The 18,604-nt window shown below is 33.8% G+C and overlaps 1 protein-coding gene and 1 pseudogene across 1 annotated transcript in view; both read right to left on the reverse strand.

The window, feature by feature from the left end:
* LMBRD1 (LMBR1 domain containing 1) overlaps positions 1–18,604 on the reverse strand; it is a 128,372-nt gene that overhangs the window by 25,281 nt on the left and 84,487 nt on the right. The window contains exons 9-11 of the mRNA XM_024248421.3: positions 13,998–14,150; positions 808–872; positions 361–463 (exon numbers count right to left, since the gene is read on the reverse strand). Coding sequence (XP_024104189.1) covers positions 361–463; positions 808–872; positions 13,998–14,150 — 321 coding nt within the window. The remainder of the gene's footprint in view (positions 1–360; positions 464–807; positions 873–13,997; positions 14,151–18,604) is intronic.
* LOC129059972 (nucleophosmin-like) lies at positions 907–7,469 on the reverse strand (annotated as a pseudogene).

Below are 18,604 nucleotides of genomic sequence, written 5' to 3' on the forward strand. Positions count from 1 at the left end.
AAATAGTAAAGCAAATTAAACTAAAATTGCATTTATCTATGAGATAAAAGACTTGATTAAATATTAATACCAAAAATAATTTGGAGACGGTCACCTCATGTTATGTAATATATCCCAAGTCAAATTATGTATAACATAAAAGTCCAGGAATATATCAATATGATATTTAAAGCAACATGTCAATGTATAAATTACAGGCAAATAAAAAGTAAAACTAGAAAATAATATAAGCATATGTCAAACTATTCATAGGTTTTTAGCATAATAATTTTATGTGCAACAGGATGTCAGAATGTTTTCTAGACTCTAGCATTTTATACTGTAGCAGCTACAGTATAAAATGACTGATATTTTACTTACTGTTTGTAGTAAAGGCAAAAGCATATTCAGTGGATTACTCAGGTTAGCTCCAAAAATTATGAAACCAGAATCTATTCCAGCTGAATGAAGAGCTTTATCTAAACTAAAAAAAAAATATAAAGAATGAAACTTATGTTATACTATCAAATTTTCATCAAATTTAGAAAAAATATAATTTAAGCATGCAAATACACCTGAGTCAAAGAAAACAATGGATAACAAATTAAACCTCACTTAAATATCTCACAGCTATTGTTCAATTGATAGAGAATAAAGAAACACTTTATTATTGGATGTTTTAGCCATTCTTTGAGTTAATGCTATAGAACACTTCAAGTAAAAAAGCTACTTAAGATGAATAGCCTACACTAATGGCATTCAGCAACAAAATGTATATTATCACAGAATTTGTGTAAGTGCTTTAGAAAATGTGTCTACTGTACTTACTTTGACAAGAAGAGAGAAATTACAAACAGCAATGCAACTAAGATGAAAAATATTCCCCAGACGATCTAAAAGCAAAAATACATTCATTAAAATATAGTTCTAAAAGTTGATATTAAAAGCACAAAACCATTATATTCAATATGAGTTGCTAGAATATGACAATGATCTAACAAAAACAATCTAAGATACATTTTAACTTAGTATACAATTCCAGGCATTTATACCTGAATTTTCATTATGAGACTATTTGATTGAGAACATGTACATAAAAGAGACAAAGCATTTGAAAAGTCTTCACTAATAAGTAAACAAATGAAACTCTTTGTTAGACCAAATACAAAGTTTTTATTCTACTACACTGAAATGAGACTGAAAAGTACATTATGACTAACACACAGACACACAAACACACACCCCAAAACCATGAAACGCAGGTTATATTACCCTGTTAGTTAAAATAGAAAATTTAGAACATTTTCCCATAGAAGTAATAATATATATAAATGATATATATAGTGGTTAAATTATATTACAATCCATAAAAGCCTATACAAGTGATACTATTCCTGAAACAGAGTACTAACAACGCTGAAAAAATTGTAAAACAATGTTTCTGTGGAAAAAATGTCCTAAGCACTGTAAGTAGTGGAACATACTTCTCCCAATTGTATGAACTTTATATTAAAGATGGTAGAAAAAGAGGAAGAAAAATATTATAACTGAGTCTCTAATGAAAAGTTTCAGAATATAAAAGAGTTGAAATCTATGTTAGCAAAAACCTAAGCTCTTTTTCCCCCGAAATCTTCCCCAAGTTCCGGGGACAACTGGGCTAAACAGTTGTCAAGACCAGACCCAAAAAGAAGAGTCCCAGTAAGCACAGTTAAGTGTGTTGGGCTCCTCCTTTAACTGGAACTGATATAAATAGATCAATGAATGTTATGAAATTATGAATGGTAGGGAGATTTTTTCATCTTATTTCACATGACTGTTGAAGTAAATTTTAGAATCCTGAGAGAATAAAAGAAGTAACACATGAACCTACCTAGCCTTAAAAGATGATTTTTGCAAGTAATTTTAGACCAGTGCTCTGGGGAATTCTTCAGTTATGGCAGGGTGCCTTTGGGGCTCAATGGGAAGGAGAGAGTTAACAACTAGAGGGGACCAAGAAGGCTATAGTCAACTCTTGAAAACAGAGTGATATTGCATGTACTATTTTTCATGCTAGGATTCCACAAGAGAATTCATTATTTAAAAAGGGTTTCATTGCAAAAGATTTTGAAGTGACTCCTTTATAGTAACAAATGTTCATTAGTAGAGGGTATAAAGGAGTTATACTTTTTTTTCTACTAGATTCAGGCATCTATATTTGGTACTGTGGTGAACTGAAAGGCAACACAGACTTATACTTAGGATTCTCAAGTGAAAAACCTTCCTTCCTAATAGCTGTTAACAAAAAATAGTTTGTAGCAGTATAACTATGAAATGCCAATTAGTAGTAGGAGAACACGATATAGAAACGGCATTTGAAGTTAAGATTCCCTCCCTTTGGTATCCATTTGGCAAAAAAAAAAAAAATTAAAAAAATTAAAAAAAAAAAAACCCTCTTAGCTATCTTCCAAATCTGTAGAGATGACTGACCCAGAGTTAGACTGCTTAATCAGTGACTTAACAGAACACAGAACAAATGTAAAAAATATAAATATTTTATAAAGACCAAGAAAACTATACATACTTAAATACTAGAACTTATATTAGCAGTTACAAAATCGTATCAGTGATGACCACATTGGGTTGAACTAAATGCTACATATTATACTGTAGCTATAATGCCAATTTTGAAATAAAAATCAAACTATTGAGGTAACATCAATAAAAATGGAATAAGACACGCAAAAACAATACAAAGAATTCTACTATACCCTTCACTCATATTCTCCAAATTTTAACATGTTACCTTACTTTATCATTCTCTTTTGAACAAGTCTTAATTATTATATATCAATTTCTCTTGAACGAGGTCTTTCATAACCTTGACATTTTGTAGAGTCCAGGGAAGTTAATTTGTAGAATGTCTCTTAATTTGGATTGCCTATTTTCTCATGATTATATTTAGATTACGCTTTTTTGCAGAAATGACAGAGGCAGAAAAGTGTTGAGTCCTTCTCAATACATCATATCAAGTGGCACAGTCATGTCTATTTGCCCCATTACTGATGAGCTTAACTTAAATCATGTGGTAAGGTGGTTTCAGTCAGGTTTCTCCATTGTACAATTATTATTTCCCCCTCTGTAATTAATATGTTTTGTGGTGAGATACTTTCAGAATATGCAAAATCTTGTTCTCACCAAACTTTTAACTTCAAGTTTAGTATCCACTGATGCCTCTTCCCAGAAACAATAATTTTTTTCTGTGGTATTTGTCAAATGCTGGTTTTCTAATTGCTTCTATATTTATTTGTTGGAATTCTACTGTAGGGAAAAGCTTTCCCTTCCCCATCATTTACTACTGTATTTACTTTACTTATGTCAATACAGACTTATAAATTATTTTATTCAATTAGTTATCATCTGTTATTACCATTATTTTGATACCTAGATGGTCCCAGATTTAGGCAATAGGAGCGCCTACAAACTGGTTTCTTTTATTATACCACCACTATTCTCTAAACACTTCTTACTTTCTGGCATCAGATGTTCCAAGCTTATTAAGTGCTTTCCCAGCCACAGTCCTAGAATCAGATATTTCTCCAAGCAGCCCTGGTTCCTTTTAATGAAGTTAGGTAGTGGTCTGTCTATTAATTAAAACATACGCATATGCAGAAATCATTACTTTATTAGTACTAAATTAGGACTCTATTTTCAATCCATGGGTGGTTGAATCTGCAAATGCAGAATCTGCAGATATAGAGGGACTGTTGTAATTCATCTGTTTTTCTTCTCCCTACCTCACTGCTTTCTGCTTTTATCTATTTTCTTCTGTGTGATTCCTTTTGTTCTTCTGCTAGCTTTTTTGGGATTGGACATTTGTTCTTTTTTTTTTTTTTTTTTCTACTTTTACTGGTAAGTGTGTTTCAGGCTATGAATTTCTCTGTTTTTTTTTTTAACTTTATTAAAATACTGACTTTTATTTCACATGTATATTTTTGTCTCCCCACCATTTCCATGTCTGACCACCACTACTACTATGTCCTATCATAACATTCCATACATACTTAAAACCAAGCAAAGGGTGGAGTTCCGTCTTTAAAAACTAAACAGGCATTTTGGACAACACATTATTGGCAACGGAGCCTGGACAACATTTATCAAACACGGTAGGGAAAGTTCCCACCCTGCATTATAAAAAGGACAGGCAGATATCAACTGTTACAGAAACGAAGTAAGACAGAAAAAATTTAACAAATTGTTTAAACTATTTTCTTAGAGACTTCCTCAACTGCCAGAGATCTTGAATAGCCTCCTGGTCAGTCATCCGGAAGCAATTCTTTATATAATTGATGAACTTGGCTTCCACTTTGGAAAGAGAACCACCTTTTTCTATACTTGCTTGCATTTTTGCTTTAATGTCTTCTACAGAACTAGGTCCTTTTGGTATTTTAGGAGATTTTTCCTGTTTTTTGAAGGATTCTTACCCGTTTGATCTTGGTGTTGATGATGGTTTTGAGTCTTTTCCATTCTGATTTGACTTTTGTGCATTTTTGGCTGGAGTACCTCGTATAGATTTCTTCACTGGTGCTTTTTCTTCAGTTTCCTCATTATCAAAATCATCATTATCATCATCATCATTATCATCATCATCATCATCATCTTCATCAGCAGCAAGTTTTATTTTTTTCTGTGGAAACTTGCTACCACCTCCAGGGGCAGACCACTTTCCAGATATACTTAAGAGTTTCACATCCTCCTCCTCTTCATCTACTGACTGCATCTTCCTCCACTGCTACTAAATGTTGTTCACTAATATGCACTGGCCCTGAACCACACTTCAACCGTAAGACCACTGGTGGTGTTATTTCAAAGCCCCTAAGGAAAATTGTTGGCTGTACAGACATTTTCAAAGTTGCCAGTTATTCGTAATACACTGCCTCTGCTTCAACAACGTGTAATTCATCTTTTGCATCAGCCCCTAAACTGACCGTTCTTAAAGATAACTAGTGCTCATTTTCATCATTATCCACCTTAAAGTGATAATCTTTGTCAGCCTGTAGTTCACAACCAAAGAGATAGTTTTGGGGCCTCCAGGGGCTTATGTCCGTGTCCATCGAATCTTCCATCAGGTGGTGGCACACACTTAGGTGAGAGAGAAGGTAGATGGAGATAAACAACCACTGCTCAAGAGAACAGCCGCATAGGACAGAATCACACCAGGGACTGATCTCTATTTTAAAGGTACCCCACAGATTCTAATATGTTTCAATTATCATTAACTTTTAGAAATTCTGTAATTTATTTCCCCTTTCTTTTCACTCAAAAGTTGCTGAATATAAGGTTAATTTTCAAGTGAAAAGTATGTTAGTCTATTGATTTGTTACAGTTTCTAGTTTTAACGCACTGCAATCAGAGAAAAGTTCTTTGTAATATATCTACTGTTTGAAACTTCCTGATACTTTCTTCAGGATACAATTGATAATATGATCAACTTTTGTGTTCCCTGTGCATTGGGAGAAAAGGTTATTTTCTATTATCTAGATGTAAAGTTTAAAAGTTGTAAGTTATACCTTACTGATTATTAGGTCTTCTATATTCTTACTCTATTTCATCCACTTGAAATGTTTTACCCTGAGTATGCTCCTATTACTATTATATTTCAGTTATATATATAGTTAATCTCCTATTACTATATATAGTTAATCTCCTATTACTATTATATTTCAATCTCTATCTTCTGGAATCTCCCATAGTTTTTGCTTTCATAAAGGTGGCTGCTGTGTTAACTGTTACATAGATATCCACAGTTATTATATCTTCATTCTAAATTGTGGCTTTTCATATTAAAAAGTGTATAAATTTTCTACTGCTGCCAATGACACACCACCACAAACTTAGTGGCCTGAAACAGCATCTACTTATTATCTCAGTTTCTGTGGGTCAGCTGTCTGTGCACAGTGCAGCTCAGTGGATTCTCTGCTTGAGGTCTCACAGGCCCAAAACCAAGAGTAGGGCTGTTCCCTTCTGGAGACTCTGGGAAAGAAATACTTTCATGCTCTTTCAGATTGTTGGCTGGCATTCAGTTCCTTAAGGTTGTAGAGTTGGAGTTTTCCTTTCTTTGTTGACTATCATTTGGGAACATCTCTCCGTTTCTTAAGGCTGCCTGCATTCCTCGTCACATTTCCCCCTCCATCTTCAAACCAGTCATGGCAAGTGAAGTCATTCTCGCACTTTGAATATCTTTGATGTACCCTTTATCACTTCTTTCTGACTCTAGTCCAGAAAGTTCTCTGCTTTTAAGGGTTCATGTTATTAGACTGAGCTCACCTGAATAACCCAGGATAATCTTTGTACTTAAGGTTTATAACCTTAATTACATCTGTAAGGTTCCTTTGCCACTTAATGTCACAGGTTTCCTGGATGAGGGCATCATTAGGTGAAGAAAAATGCACTGTATCTACTACAAAATGTGTCCTTCTTTGTTACAATTGGTGTATTTTGGCTTGAATTCTGTTTTGTCTAACAGGATCATTGTTTCCTTATTGTTTCCATTTGTCTAGTATGTCTTTAAACACCCATTTATTTTTAGTCTTTTTGAACTACTGTTTTAGGTGTGTCTCTTTTAAATAGCATACATTGGATCTATCTTCTTTGTAAAGAAAATAAAAATTTTCTTCTAATGGTGAGTTAGGTCTATTCACATTTGTTGATATTATGGACATATTTAGTCTCAATAATATCTTACTGTTATATAATTTTGTGTATGTTATATTTCCTGTGTTCTTTACTCTAGGTACCTAGAATAGGCAAACTGATGGAGAGCAGAAGAGAAATCACTAGGGAATGGAGAATTACCGTTTAATAAATACATTGTTTCCATTTGAAAAAGATCAGAAAATGAATAGTGATGATGGTTGCACAACATTGTGAATGTACTTACTGCTATTGAATATACACCTAAAAACATTCCAAATCATAGATTGAGGCATATATATTTTACCACAATAAAAAAAATCTAAAAAATATATGCAATGTAATTACAAACATGAATTTATAATTTTCTGTATAAGCATAAGAAGTATATATAGTAAAATCTCAAGTTACATTTAAAACCTAATGATCTATAAGTTACCCAGGCCAATTAGCTGTATAAGCTCAAAGTATACTCTTCTGTCAGGGAAGAGTTTATTCAAGTATTTAATGAACATCAGACTGTATGCTTAGAAATGTGTTCAATATTATATATAAAGGCTGTTTTAAAGAGCTATTAACTTATTCTAATTAGGTGCTTATTTTTATAATTGTCTTCAGCACAAAACTAATCTCCCTTCATTTCCATGGTAGGATTTAAGAACTTGAAAAATCCTACATATAGAACTATAACAGCAGCAGCTGCAATTTTCTGAGCTGTTTACATCAAAAGGAACTGCACTGCATACATTATTTCATTTAATTCCCACAACAAAATAAGGTAGGTATATAATTCCATTTTAAGAATGAGACAAGTGAGGTTCAAAAAGCTTAACTAAGAAGTTACAGAGTTGGTGAGGAGCACAGCAAGGACTGAAACCCAGGATTAGGTGACCACAAAGCCTATGCTTCTGAAATAAGTTATGTATATGCTAGGGAAATGCATGGCAATCACAAGATCAACAGGCATCTTCATGGGAACGAAAAAAAAAATCCTCTACTAATTTTAAAAATTGTAAAATTTTTTTACATTTGCAAAAATTTAAATTTAATTCATTTCATAATAAGACAAACATCAATTATAGTAGAGAATATAAGGTAGCACTGGCACAAAATTTTGAGATAGAACATAACTTCTAAGAAATTTAATGTCAGGAATTTCTCAAAGGTCTTAAATTACCTTCAGTATACACAGAAAGAGCTGTATAGAAGGGCAAGTGGACCTAGATCCACTTTCTTCCTCTAGTTTGACTTGAATGTTAATGTTTAAGAAACACTAAATGAGCTGGGCGCGGTGGCTCATGCCTGTAATCCCAGCACTTTGGGAGGCTGAGGCGGGCAGATCGCCTGAGGTCAGGAGTTCCAGACCAGCCTGACCAACATGGAGAAACCCCGTCTCTACTAAAAATACAAAATTAGCCAGGTGTGGTGGCACATGTCTGTAATCCCAGCTACTTAGGAGGCTGAGGCAGGAGAATTGCTTGAACCTGGGAGGCAGAGCTTGTGGTGAGCCGCGATTGCGCCATTGGACTCCAGCCTGGGCAACAAGAGCAAAACTCCATCTCAAAAAAAAAAAAAAAGAAAAGAAACATTAAATGAAAATTTGGCTATTTCTGAATTACACCAATTGTAGACAAACACAGAGATAAATGAACAACAACTTTCATATCTCATTTAAGGAAAAAAAGCAGTGTTTATCTCATCATAATACACGTTAAACCCTCAATTACATAACGATCAGTTTGTACCCCTAGAGATTCCTTCAGGCATGCCTATTACCCTATTCCTAACTTAGGACCAGACATGGAAAGATGGGTAAAAATTTAGATCAATATTCAGAAATGACACATTTACTAACAAAAAGAATAACTGTACTGGAGGTTTCAGCCAGTGAAATTAGAAAAGTAAAAAATAAAAGCAATTACAAATCTTATAAGGAAGAAGTAAAACTGTCTTTTAGCAGCTGATATGATCATGTACAAAAGAAAACCTCCTAAGGAATCTACAATGAAGGTACTAGAACTAATAATTCAACCAGGTTGCAGGATATAAGAGTAAGATACAAAGACAAATTTCTACATACTAACAACAAATATTAAAAACTAAAATTAAAAAACATAATTTGCAAGACTATAAAAAATACTTAGAGGTAAATTTATCAAGATATTTTTAAGACCTCTACTTTGAACACTACAAAACATTCCCGAGAGAAATTTAAGATGTAAATAAATAGATATCGTGTTCATGGATAGAATATATCAATTCTCCCCCAAATTTATCTATAAGAGTGAAAGTAATCCCAATAGATATCCTAGTGGATGTTTTGTGGAATTATAAATTGATTCTTAAATTTATATGAAAATGTGAAGGATTTGGCAAAGCCAAAATGATTTTGAAAAAGGAAAATAAAACTGAATAATTTATACTACCTAATTTAATGGCAGATTATAAAGCTCTGTTAACCAAGTATTAGCATAAAGACATATAGATTGATGAGTAGAATAGAGATTCCAGAAATAGACCCACACTTACACTACAATCAATTTATTTGACAAAACTTCCAAGGAAAGTCAATGAGCAAAGGATAGTCTTGAAAAAAAATTATGCTGGAACAATTGGATATCCACATAGAAAATAAAATGAACCTTAACCCTTAAGTCATACCATAGCACAAAAGTAACTTACATGGGGTCATGATCCCAAGCATAAGATGCGAATCTACACAATTTCTAGAAGAAAATGTTTGTTACCTTAGGATAGACAAACATTTCTGAGGACACAAAAATATGAACCAAAAATAGACATATAAATTAGAATTCATCAAAATTTAAGAAACATCTGAATTACAGTGTTAAGAAACCAAAAACATAAAGAAAACTTGCCACGAACTAGGAGACGATACAATAATATATTTGACAAAGTGCTAGATCCAGACTATATAATGAACGCTTGTATCTCACTCATAATAGAAAACCCTAATTTAGAAAATGGCCAAGAGATTTAAACACACATTTTACAGAAAATAGCCAATAAGCATACAAAAAGATGCTAAATATCATTTAGTCACCAATGAAATGCAAAGCAAAACTGTGAGATGCTACTGCACACTCATAAGAATAACTCTTACAGACACTACATAAGAGTTGACAAGAATGTGAAACAATGGGCAATCTCTTATTGCTGTGGGAATGCGAAATGGTTGTAACCCTTTTGGAAAACACTTCGGCGGTTTCTTATAAAGTTAAACATATTAAACGTTAAATCCAAAAATTCCACTCAAGTATTTGTCCAAAAGAAATGAATGAAAGCACATCTACACAAAGATTTGTACAAAAATGTTCATATTAGCATTATTCATTATAGTCTCAAACCAGAAACAACCCAAATTTCCACTAACAGGGGTGAGTGAATAAACAAATTGTGATACAGACACACACTGTAATACTACTGAACAATAAAACTGAATATGAACTTTAAAGTAGTTTTTTCCAATTCTGTGAAGAAAGTCATTGGTAGTTTGATGGGGATGGCATTGAATCTGTAAATTACCTTGGGAAGGATGGCCATTTTCATGATATTGATTCTTCCTACCCATGAGCATGGAATCTTCTTCCATTTGTTTGTATCCTCTTTTATTTCCTTGAGCAGTGGTTTGTAGTTCTCCTTGAAGAGGTCTTTCACATCCCTTGTAAGTTGGATTCCTAGGTATTTTATTCTCTTTGAAGCAATTGTGAATGGGAGTTCACTCATGATTTGGCTCTCTGTTTGTCTGTTATTGATGTATAAGAATGCTTGTGATTTTTGCACATTGATTTTGTATCCTGAGACTTTGCTGAAGTTGCTTATCAGCTTAAGGAGATTTTGGGCTGAGACAATGGGGTTTTCTAGATATACTATCATGTCATCTGCAAACAGGGACAATTTGACTTCCTCTTTTCCTAATTAAAACCACAATGAGATACCATCTCACACCAGTTAGAATGGCAGTCATTAAAAAGTCAGGAAACAACAGGTGCTGGAGAGGATGTGGAGAAATAGGAACACTTTTACACTGTTGGTGGGACTGTAAACTAGTTCAACCCTTGTGGAAGTCAGTGTGGCGATTCCTCAGGGATCTAGAACTAGAAATTCCATTCGACCCAGCCATCCCATTACTGGGTATATACCCAAAGGACTATAAATCATGCTGCTATAAAGACACATGCACACGTATGTTTATTGCGGCATTATTCACAATAGCAAAGACTTGGAACCAACCCAAATGTCCAACAATGATAGACTGGATTAAGAAAATGTGGCACATATACACCATGGAATACTATGCAGCCATAAAAAATGATGAGTTCACGTCCTTTGTAGGGACATGGATGAAACTGGAAATCATCATTCTCAGTAAACTATCGCAAGAACAAAAAACCAAACACCGCATATTCTCACTCATAGGTGGGAATTGAACAATGAGAACACATGGACACAGGAAGGGGAACATCACACTCTGGGGACTGTTGTGGGGTGGGGGGAGGGGGGAGGGATAGCATTGGGAGATATACCTAATGCTAGATGACGAGTTGGTGGGTGCAGCGCACCAGCATGGCACATGTATACATATGTAACTTACCTGCACATTGTGCACATGTACCATAAAACCTAAAGTATAATAATAATAATAATAATAATAAAAAAAAAAAAGAATCCTAAGACGGTAAAAAAAAAAAAAAAAAAAAAAAAAAAAAAGAAAAAGATCCATCGAGAAGTCAAAGCAATAAAGAGAGCTTTGGATAATTTACAAAAAAAAAAAAAAAAAAAAAAAAAAATAAAACTGAATAAACCACTGGGCAAAAAAAAAGTATTAAATAATAACATGAGCAAATCTCAAAAACTGTGCTATGCCAAAGAAGCCATCAGACAAAAGATTGTACACTCTATGATTCCATTTATTTAAAATTCCAGAACACATAAAACTGACCTCTAATGATAGAAAGGACATCGATAGTTACCTAAAGTCTGAGCTCAGGGGAGCAAGAGAGGGCACGAGGTAGATTTTTCGAGTGACGTGGATGTCCTATCTATCTATATTGGGCAAAACCAATCTGTACACTTAGTAAAGTTGATTTGAAAATCCTTCTAAACATATGTTTGGTGAAATGGAACATAGCATATATAAAAGAAGGCAGCTGATGTTAGAGACCAGATTACAAATATTTATAAAAACCTAAAAACAATTTAGGATTAAAATAAAGCTGGAGAGAGTTTCGTCATACTTTCAGTGCTATGAAGACAAATCACCTGGGGGTAAAAAACACTGGGGTGAATTTTTTAAAAATTTATTCTAACAGAAGATTTAAAAAGTGATTATATAGAAAAATTAACTGATTATGGTATATTTTTAAAAATCTCTTTCAAACCAGGGGCTTTTTAGGGTAAGCAGTTAGTGCATTTCTTTCTAATTATAAAAGGTGGAGAAAGCAGCACCCAAAGTGAACCTGACTGACTCATCTTTGAATGGTTCTTTGAACCATTTCTTTTTCTTTTTTTAACATTTAAGTTCACGGGTAGATGCGCAGGTTTGTTACATAGGTAAACTTGCGTCATGGGGGTTGTTGTACAGATTATTTCATCACCCAGGTACTAAGCAAGGAATCTATTAGTTATTTTGCCTGATCCTCTCCTTCCTCCCACCCTCCACCCTCTGAAAGGCCCCAGAGCGTGGTGTTCCCCTCTATCTGTCCATGTTGAGCCACTTCTTTGAAAATTTAGCCCAAACCCACTTTCTAGCTTCATTTTGCCTAACTTCAAGTTAGTCCACTGACTGAATTTTCTGAATTACAACTTGTATGCTATTGTATACAAAGGTCTGGTGTTTGAAATGCTTCCAGATATACAACGAGCATATTTGGAAGTCTGTGGCCAACAGTTTTTGTTACTTTTTAGTCTGAGCCATATTAAAATGATCTTAATTCATTCTAGGTAATTAGGTTTAAGTACCATAGTCCCAAGAATTCAAGGCTGGCAAACAATGGTTTCCAAAAAAAGAAAATAATAATTTTCCATGTCAAATAATATCTTTAACATACTTTCAGAAACATAATCTAACAATGAGGCAAATTCTATTACTGTCAGTCAGAGTTCCTGTTCTTTTTTTTAGATTAAAGTCATTTTGTTTCTCACAGTTTTAACAACCCATACAAATAGATAAATTCATAAACAAAATGTCACACATACATAATTGGAATATCATTCAGCCTTGGAAAAAATAAGAGAATCCTCTCATTTGTGACAACATGGATGTGCCTGAAAGACATTATGCTAAGTGAAATAAGTCAGGCATAGAAAGACACTGCACAATTCTTACGTGAGACACCTAAAATAGGAAAAAGTATAGATATAGAAATTAGAATAGTAGCTACCAGGGAATGCAGAAAAGACAGAAGAAGAGTTGTCATCTAAGGGATATAAAGATGCAGTTACACAAGATGAATAAGTTCCAGAGGTCTGCCATGAGAGGGCCTACAGTCAACAATAATATGTGGTGCATATAAAATTTTAGAAAGAATAGATCTCATTTTAAATGTTAACAAATCAACAACAGCAACAAAGGAAAACATAGAAAGTATTGGAGGTGATGGATATGCCCATTACCCAGAATGTGGTGATAGCAACATAAATGAATATGTATGTTTAAACTCACCAAATTGCATTAATTAACTATGTGCAGTTTTAAAAGAAACAATTTTATCTCCATATAAGTGGGAGGAAACACCAGTATGGTAAGACATGAAAACAAAAATGTACACCTAACCAATAGAAAAGAATAGAGGGCCTAGAAATAAATCCACAAACCCAGTCAATTTATTTTTGATAAGGGTACCATGAATACAAACTAAGGAAAGGATAGTCAATCCAACATAGTGCTGGAAAAAACGAACACACCAGCAGAATGAAACTGGGCCCTTATTTTACACCATACACAAAAACCAAATCAAAACAGACTAAACACTTAACATAAGACCTGAAACTGTAAATCTACTAGGAGAAAGCATAGGCTCCTAAGCTCTAAGTCCCAGATCAATTTATAGGAAAGTATAAACTTGAAGAATATGCTAGTAGCATATTGTAATACTTATCTATATTTTTATTTTAATTTCCCAACAATTGTTGTAATACGTTGCTCAGAAAGGTTATGCACCTTACCCAAATTACCAAAGAGAGCTGTGATTTAAAACCAGATTAAACCCCCAAATCATTTTAAGCACCACGCTGTAATGCCTCAAAAGGAGAGCTCAATCTCTCCAAGAGGTACTACATAAACTTGGGAGAAGAGTGACAGCATAATTTTTAAAAACTTCATTTACCTTCAGGGGACGCAGAGCGCCACAAAATTTTGTCCACCAGCTGTTTTCAATGAATTCTAAATGCCTCTCTCTCTTCTTTAGTGTTCGTAACCTTTCTTCAAATTGTTTTAAGGCGCGTTTATCTCTTGCTGGCAAAGGTCGACCATCTTGGCTCTGCAAATAACAGAACAAAATAAAAGTTTTACCATTAACATCTTAATAAAGTACCCAGCAGATTTAGCAGATCAGGCGACAAAACCTTTTCAGGATGGACACTCTTTAGGCAAATTTACAAACTAAAAAAAACCTGACAACTGCAATATGACAATAAACATAGGATAACCAAGGTCAGCATAAAAATGTGGATGTGTGTACATTTATGCCTACCTTCCTCTTGATCCCAATACATGGTAGAGTTATGTGGAGAGAGAGAACCATTTGTAAAAACATTCACAAAAAGTATGTTTGATAAGAAGTGTTAACTACTATGTACTTTGCTCAATGATTCTCCCTCCTCTCCAAACTCACTGTATCACTTATTTCAATATATTTGGCTCTGCCCCTTCCCTCTCTTTAGTCAAGTGGTTATGTTACCTGAACTGATGCTTCTCAGCCCAATTCAAATACTAGCAGAATGAAGCAACACAAGCACAGATGGCATGCAGAGGTTTTTGTAACAATTGCTAAGAACTGATACTTCCTTGTTTTCCAAGTACTTTGGCAAATGAGTCAAGCTTTCTTTGGCCAACCTATCTGACAGTTAATTTCCATCTATTCTTACTTGACACTTGCTGTAACCATGAGCAGTACCTTTCTCATCATATCTCATAGATACACTTTCCCAATGAACTCTCCTGCTCCTGTCTTCAATTGGGTACAAAAATAAAACAACTACTAAATACAGAAAAGGTAAAATATAAAATTGTTTTTATCAGCAGGAACAAGAAAAATATTTGTATAGGATTACATTTTTGAAGTGTAGATACATTAGGTATTAGAATGTCTTTAATATTCCTATTAAGGTTTAAATAGGTTCCTAGCAGATACACAACATATTGCTCTTCCCATATATCCTAGTGCAGCCTCAATTTGAAATCATAACTATAATGCAGATAATACCTATGTAACCTTTAATAAAGAGATTTACACAGTTACAACAATCTCTTTACATATCGGCATCACTATGATCTTCTGGAACCAATCATCCTCTTCTACGCCTTATCTTATTGCTTGTCAAACTTCATGCATAAGAATCACTTCGAAAGTTTGTTAAATACAGATATCTAGGCCCTATCCCCAGAGAATATGATTTTGTAGGTCTTGGGTGGGGCCTAGAATTTGAATTTCTACCAAATTTCCAGGAGATGCAGATGCTACTAGTCCAGAGACCACACATTACATACTACAGGCTATATTTCATTCCTCTAAGTACATTGGGTATTATCACTGGATCCCAGAAAACGAAAACTAAGAGGGATTTTCTGAAGATCAAAGTAATAAAATGAACACTCCCTTCTAGAAGATAAATCCAGGTAACAATACTTCAAGTGTGTGGTATGAGAAGGATTCGGCACTTTATATCTCAACCATAACAATTTTCCCCAAAATTTCCATTATCGTATTAAAAGGATACTACTAATGAGGTAATTTTGTCTCAATGCTGGCGTTCACTATTTTAGAAAAAAAAAAATAGTAAACTGATTTAAGGATCCGCTTGAAACAAACCCAAGTTATCTGCCTACTTGGTGAATGCCTCAGTGGAATGAGGGATGAATTTCCATTCTGCATTGCCAATTGACTAAACGAATATAAGAATAATTTTGATCAGAGAAACAAATACTAAGATGTAAACTCAGCAGTGAACATCCACCTCATTTGAAAGAAAAAAATGTAGTTATACAGGTTAAAATGTAGTTAAAGGGTATAACAAACCCCTGGTTAAGAAAAAAAGTAAAACGTGAAAGCTTCCCTTCACACTGTCTGTCTCCCATTACCATAGTACCATTCCCCTTTCCTATGGTTTTTACTGTTAAGCAGTTAAATATCCTTCAGCAAATTTTCTGTTTATTTACACACACACACACACACACACACACAAGTACACATATACAAATGTATTTATGATTTCTTATTATATGTTAGTTATTTCTCCTGATCTTCTCCCTCCTTCCACCCTCTGCCCTCCAGTGGGCCCTAGTATGCACTGTTCCCCTCTATGTGTCCATGTGTTCTCATCATTTAGCTTCCATTTGTGAGAAAATGCAGTATTAGATTTTCTGTTCATGTGTTAGTTTGCTAAGGATAATGGCCTCCAGCTCCCTCCATGTCCCTGCAAGGGACATGATCTCATTTTTTATGGCTGCATACTATTCCATGGTGTATACATAACACATTTTCTTTATGCAGTCTACCATTGATGGGCATTTAGGTAGATTCCATGTCTTTGCTATTGTGAATAGTGCTGCAATGAACATTTGTGTGCATGTGTCTTTATTGCAGAATGCTTTATATTCCTCTAGGTATATACCCACTAATAGGATTGCTGGGGTTGGATAGTAGTCCTACTTTCAGTTCTTTGTGGAATCGCCATACTACTTTCCATAATGGTTGAACTAATTTGCACTTCTACCAACAGTGTATAAGCGTTCTCTTTTCTCAGCAACCTTGCTGGCATCTGTTATTTTTTGACTTTTTAATAACAGCCATTCTGACTGGTATGAGATGGTATCTCACTGTGGTTTTTATTTGCATTTCTCTAATGGTCAGTGATGTTGAGCTTTTTTTCATATGATTGTTTGGCCACATGTATGTCTTCTTTTGAGAAGTGTCTTGAGCACCTTTCTTGTGCATAAAACTGGTCTTCTCTTTTTATATTTATTTTTCATAAATCTTCTGAATAACTCTTTGAGGCAGATAATAGTATTATATTCATTTATTAAATGAGAAAAAAAGGCCTACAGATGTTATGTGCACAATCAGTAGAGCTGGATTTTGAACTGAGATAGTCTGATTTTACATGACATAATTCTTCAAGCTACATATAGATTTATAAATATATCTCATTCCTTTTCATCATTGCACATTACAAGATGGTATCTAGATTTAACAACTTATTTTGAACATGCAGATTATTTCCTTTTTAAATTTTTGTTGAGGGCCATTAACAATGTGCCATAAACATCCTTATATACCTGGGTACAAACATGTACATACAATTCAGTAGGATAATTTCCTAGAGGTAAACTGTTACATTAAACTTTAATTATTAAAAGGTATGTATTTATATGTACAGGCACATGTCACAACATTCAATTTTCTTTAAAAAGTTGTATATTTTATATACTCACAAACAGTCTATTTAATCCCCAAATTCTGATAAAAATTTGACACAGATAAAAATTTAAAAGAGGTCCAAAGAATTTTTAAAAAATATATTGAGTTGCTCTCGACATATATTATTATTTTACAGTTTGTGGCTATTGTGAATGAGATTATTTTCTATTACATCTTCCAACTAATTAATGATTTTTATGTTCACATCTAGGCACCGTGATAAACTCTTATTAGTTCTACTAGTTTGTCAGCTGATTATTTTAGATTATCATGGTAGATGATATTTGCCAACAAAAAACGTTATTTTCCTTTTCTCCCCCTCCTCTCCATGCTTATATGTAAATGCTAAATTATTTCTTATCTGACTCAGATTGCCAGAAATATGCTAAAAGTAACAAGGATACTAACATTACTCCTATATTTGACATTAATGGGAATGCTTCTATTCTTTCACTATTAAGTATTATGCTCATTAGAGGCTTCCTTTCCATATTTTCTTATCTTTATTTTGAAAAGATTTTTTTAAAAAATGTAACTACAAATTAACTTTTAGCAAATACTCTGACATCTACTAAGATGTTTATATTTCACATTTAATCTCAATATATTAAACTACTTTAATGTATTTTCTGATGTATCATGTTTGCATTTCTGAGATAAACCTAATCTGATGATTATGAAATATTGTCTTATTATAGCATAGGTTTTGAATTGCTATTTTTTTTTTGTTTGTTTGTTTTTAAACAGGGTCTTGCTCCATCATCCAGATAGGCTGGAGTGCAGCAGCATGATCATGGATCACTGCAGCCGCAACTTCCTGGGCTCAAGTGATCGTCCCAACTCAGTCTCCCAAGTAGTTGGGACTACAGGCATGCCATGACACCTAGCTAAGTTTTTGTATTTTTTTTGTAGAGATGGGGTTTTGCCATATTGCCCAGGCTGGTACCAAAATCCTAAGCTCAAGCAATCTGGGACTACAGGTGTGAGCCACCAGTACGTACCTGGCCACTTATATTTTATTTGTATTAAAATATTTGCTTCTACTTTCATAAGAAAGCTGGTATATGGTTTTCTTTTTTGTGTGCTGTTATTGTCTGGTTTATTTATCAGAATCATACTAGCTTAGGAGAATAATTTAGAGGACTTGCCATTTTTTTACCATGATCTTTGAGTAAGATTTATCTGTTACTTGAAGATGACAGAGGAAGAAAAACTTTTTACAGTATTTTTAAAAGTACGTTTAATTGGCAAGGGGTTACATGTAATCTTTAGCTTATTCAACTAGTAAATAAAAC

This window comes from Pongo abelii, chromosome 5 (genome assembly GCF_028885655.2).
Source record: "Pongo abelii isolate AG06213 chromosome 5, NHGRI_mPonAbe1-v2.0_pri, whole genome shotgun sequence".
NCBI lineage: Eukaryota > Metazoa > Chordata > Mammalia > Primates > Hominidae > Pongo > Pongo abelii.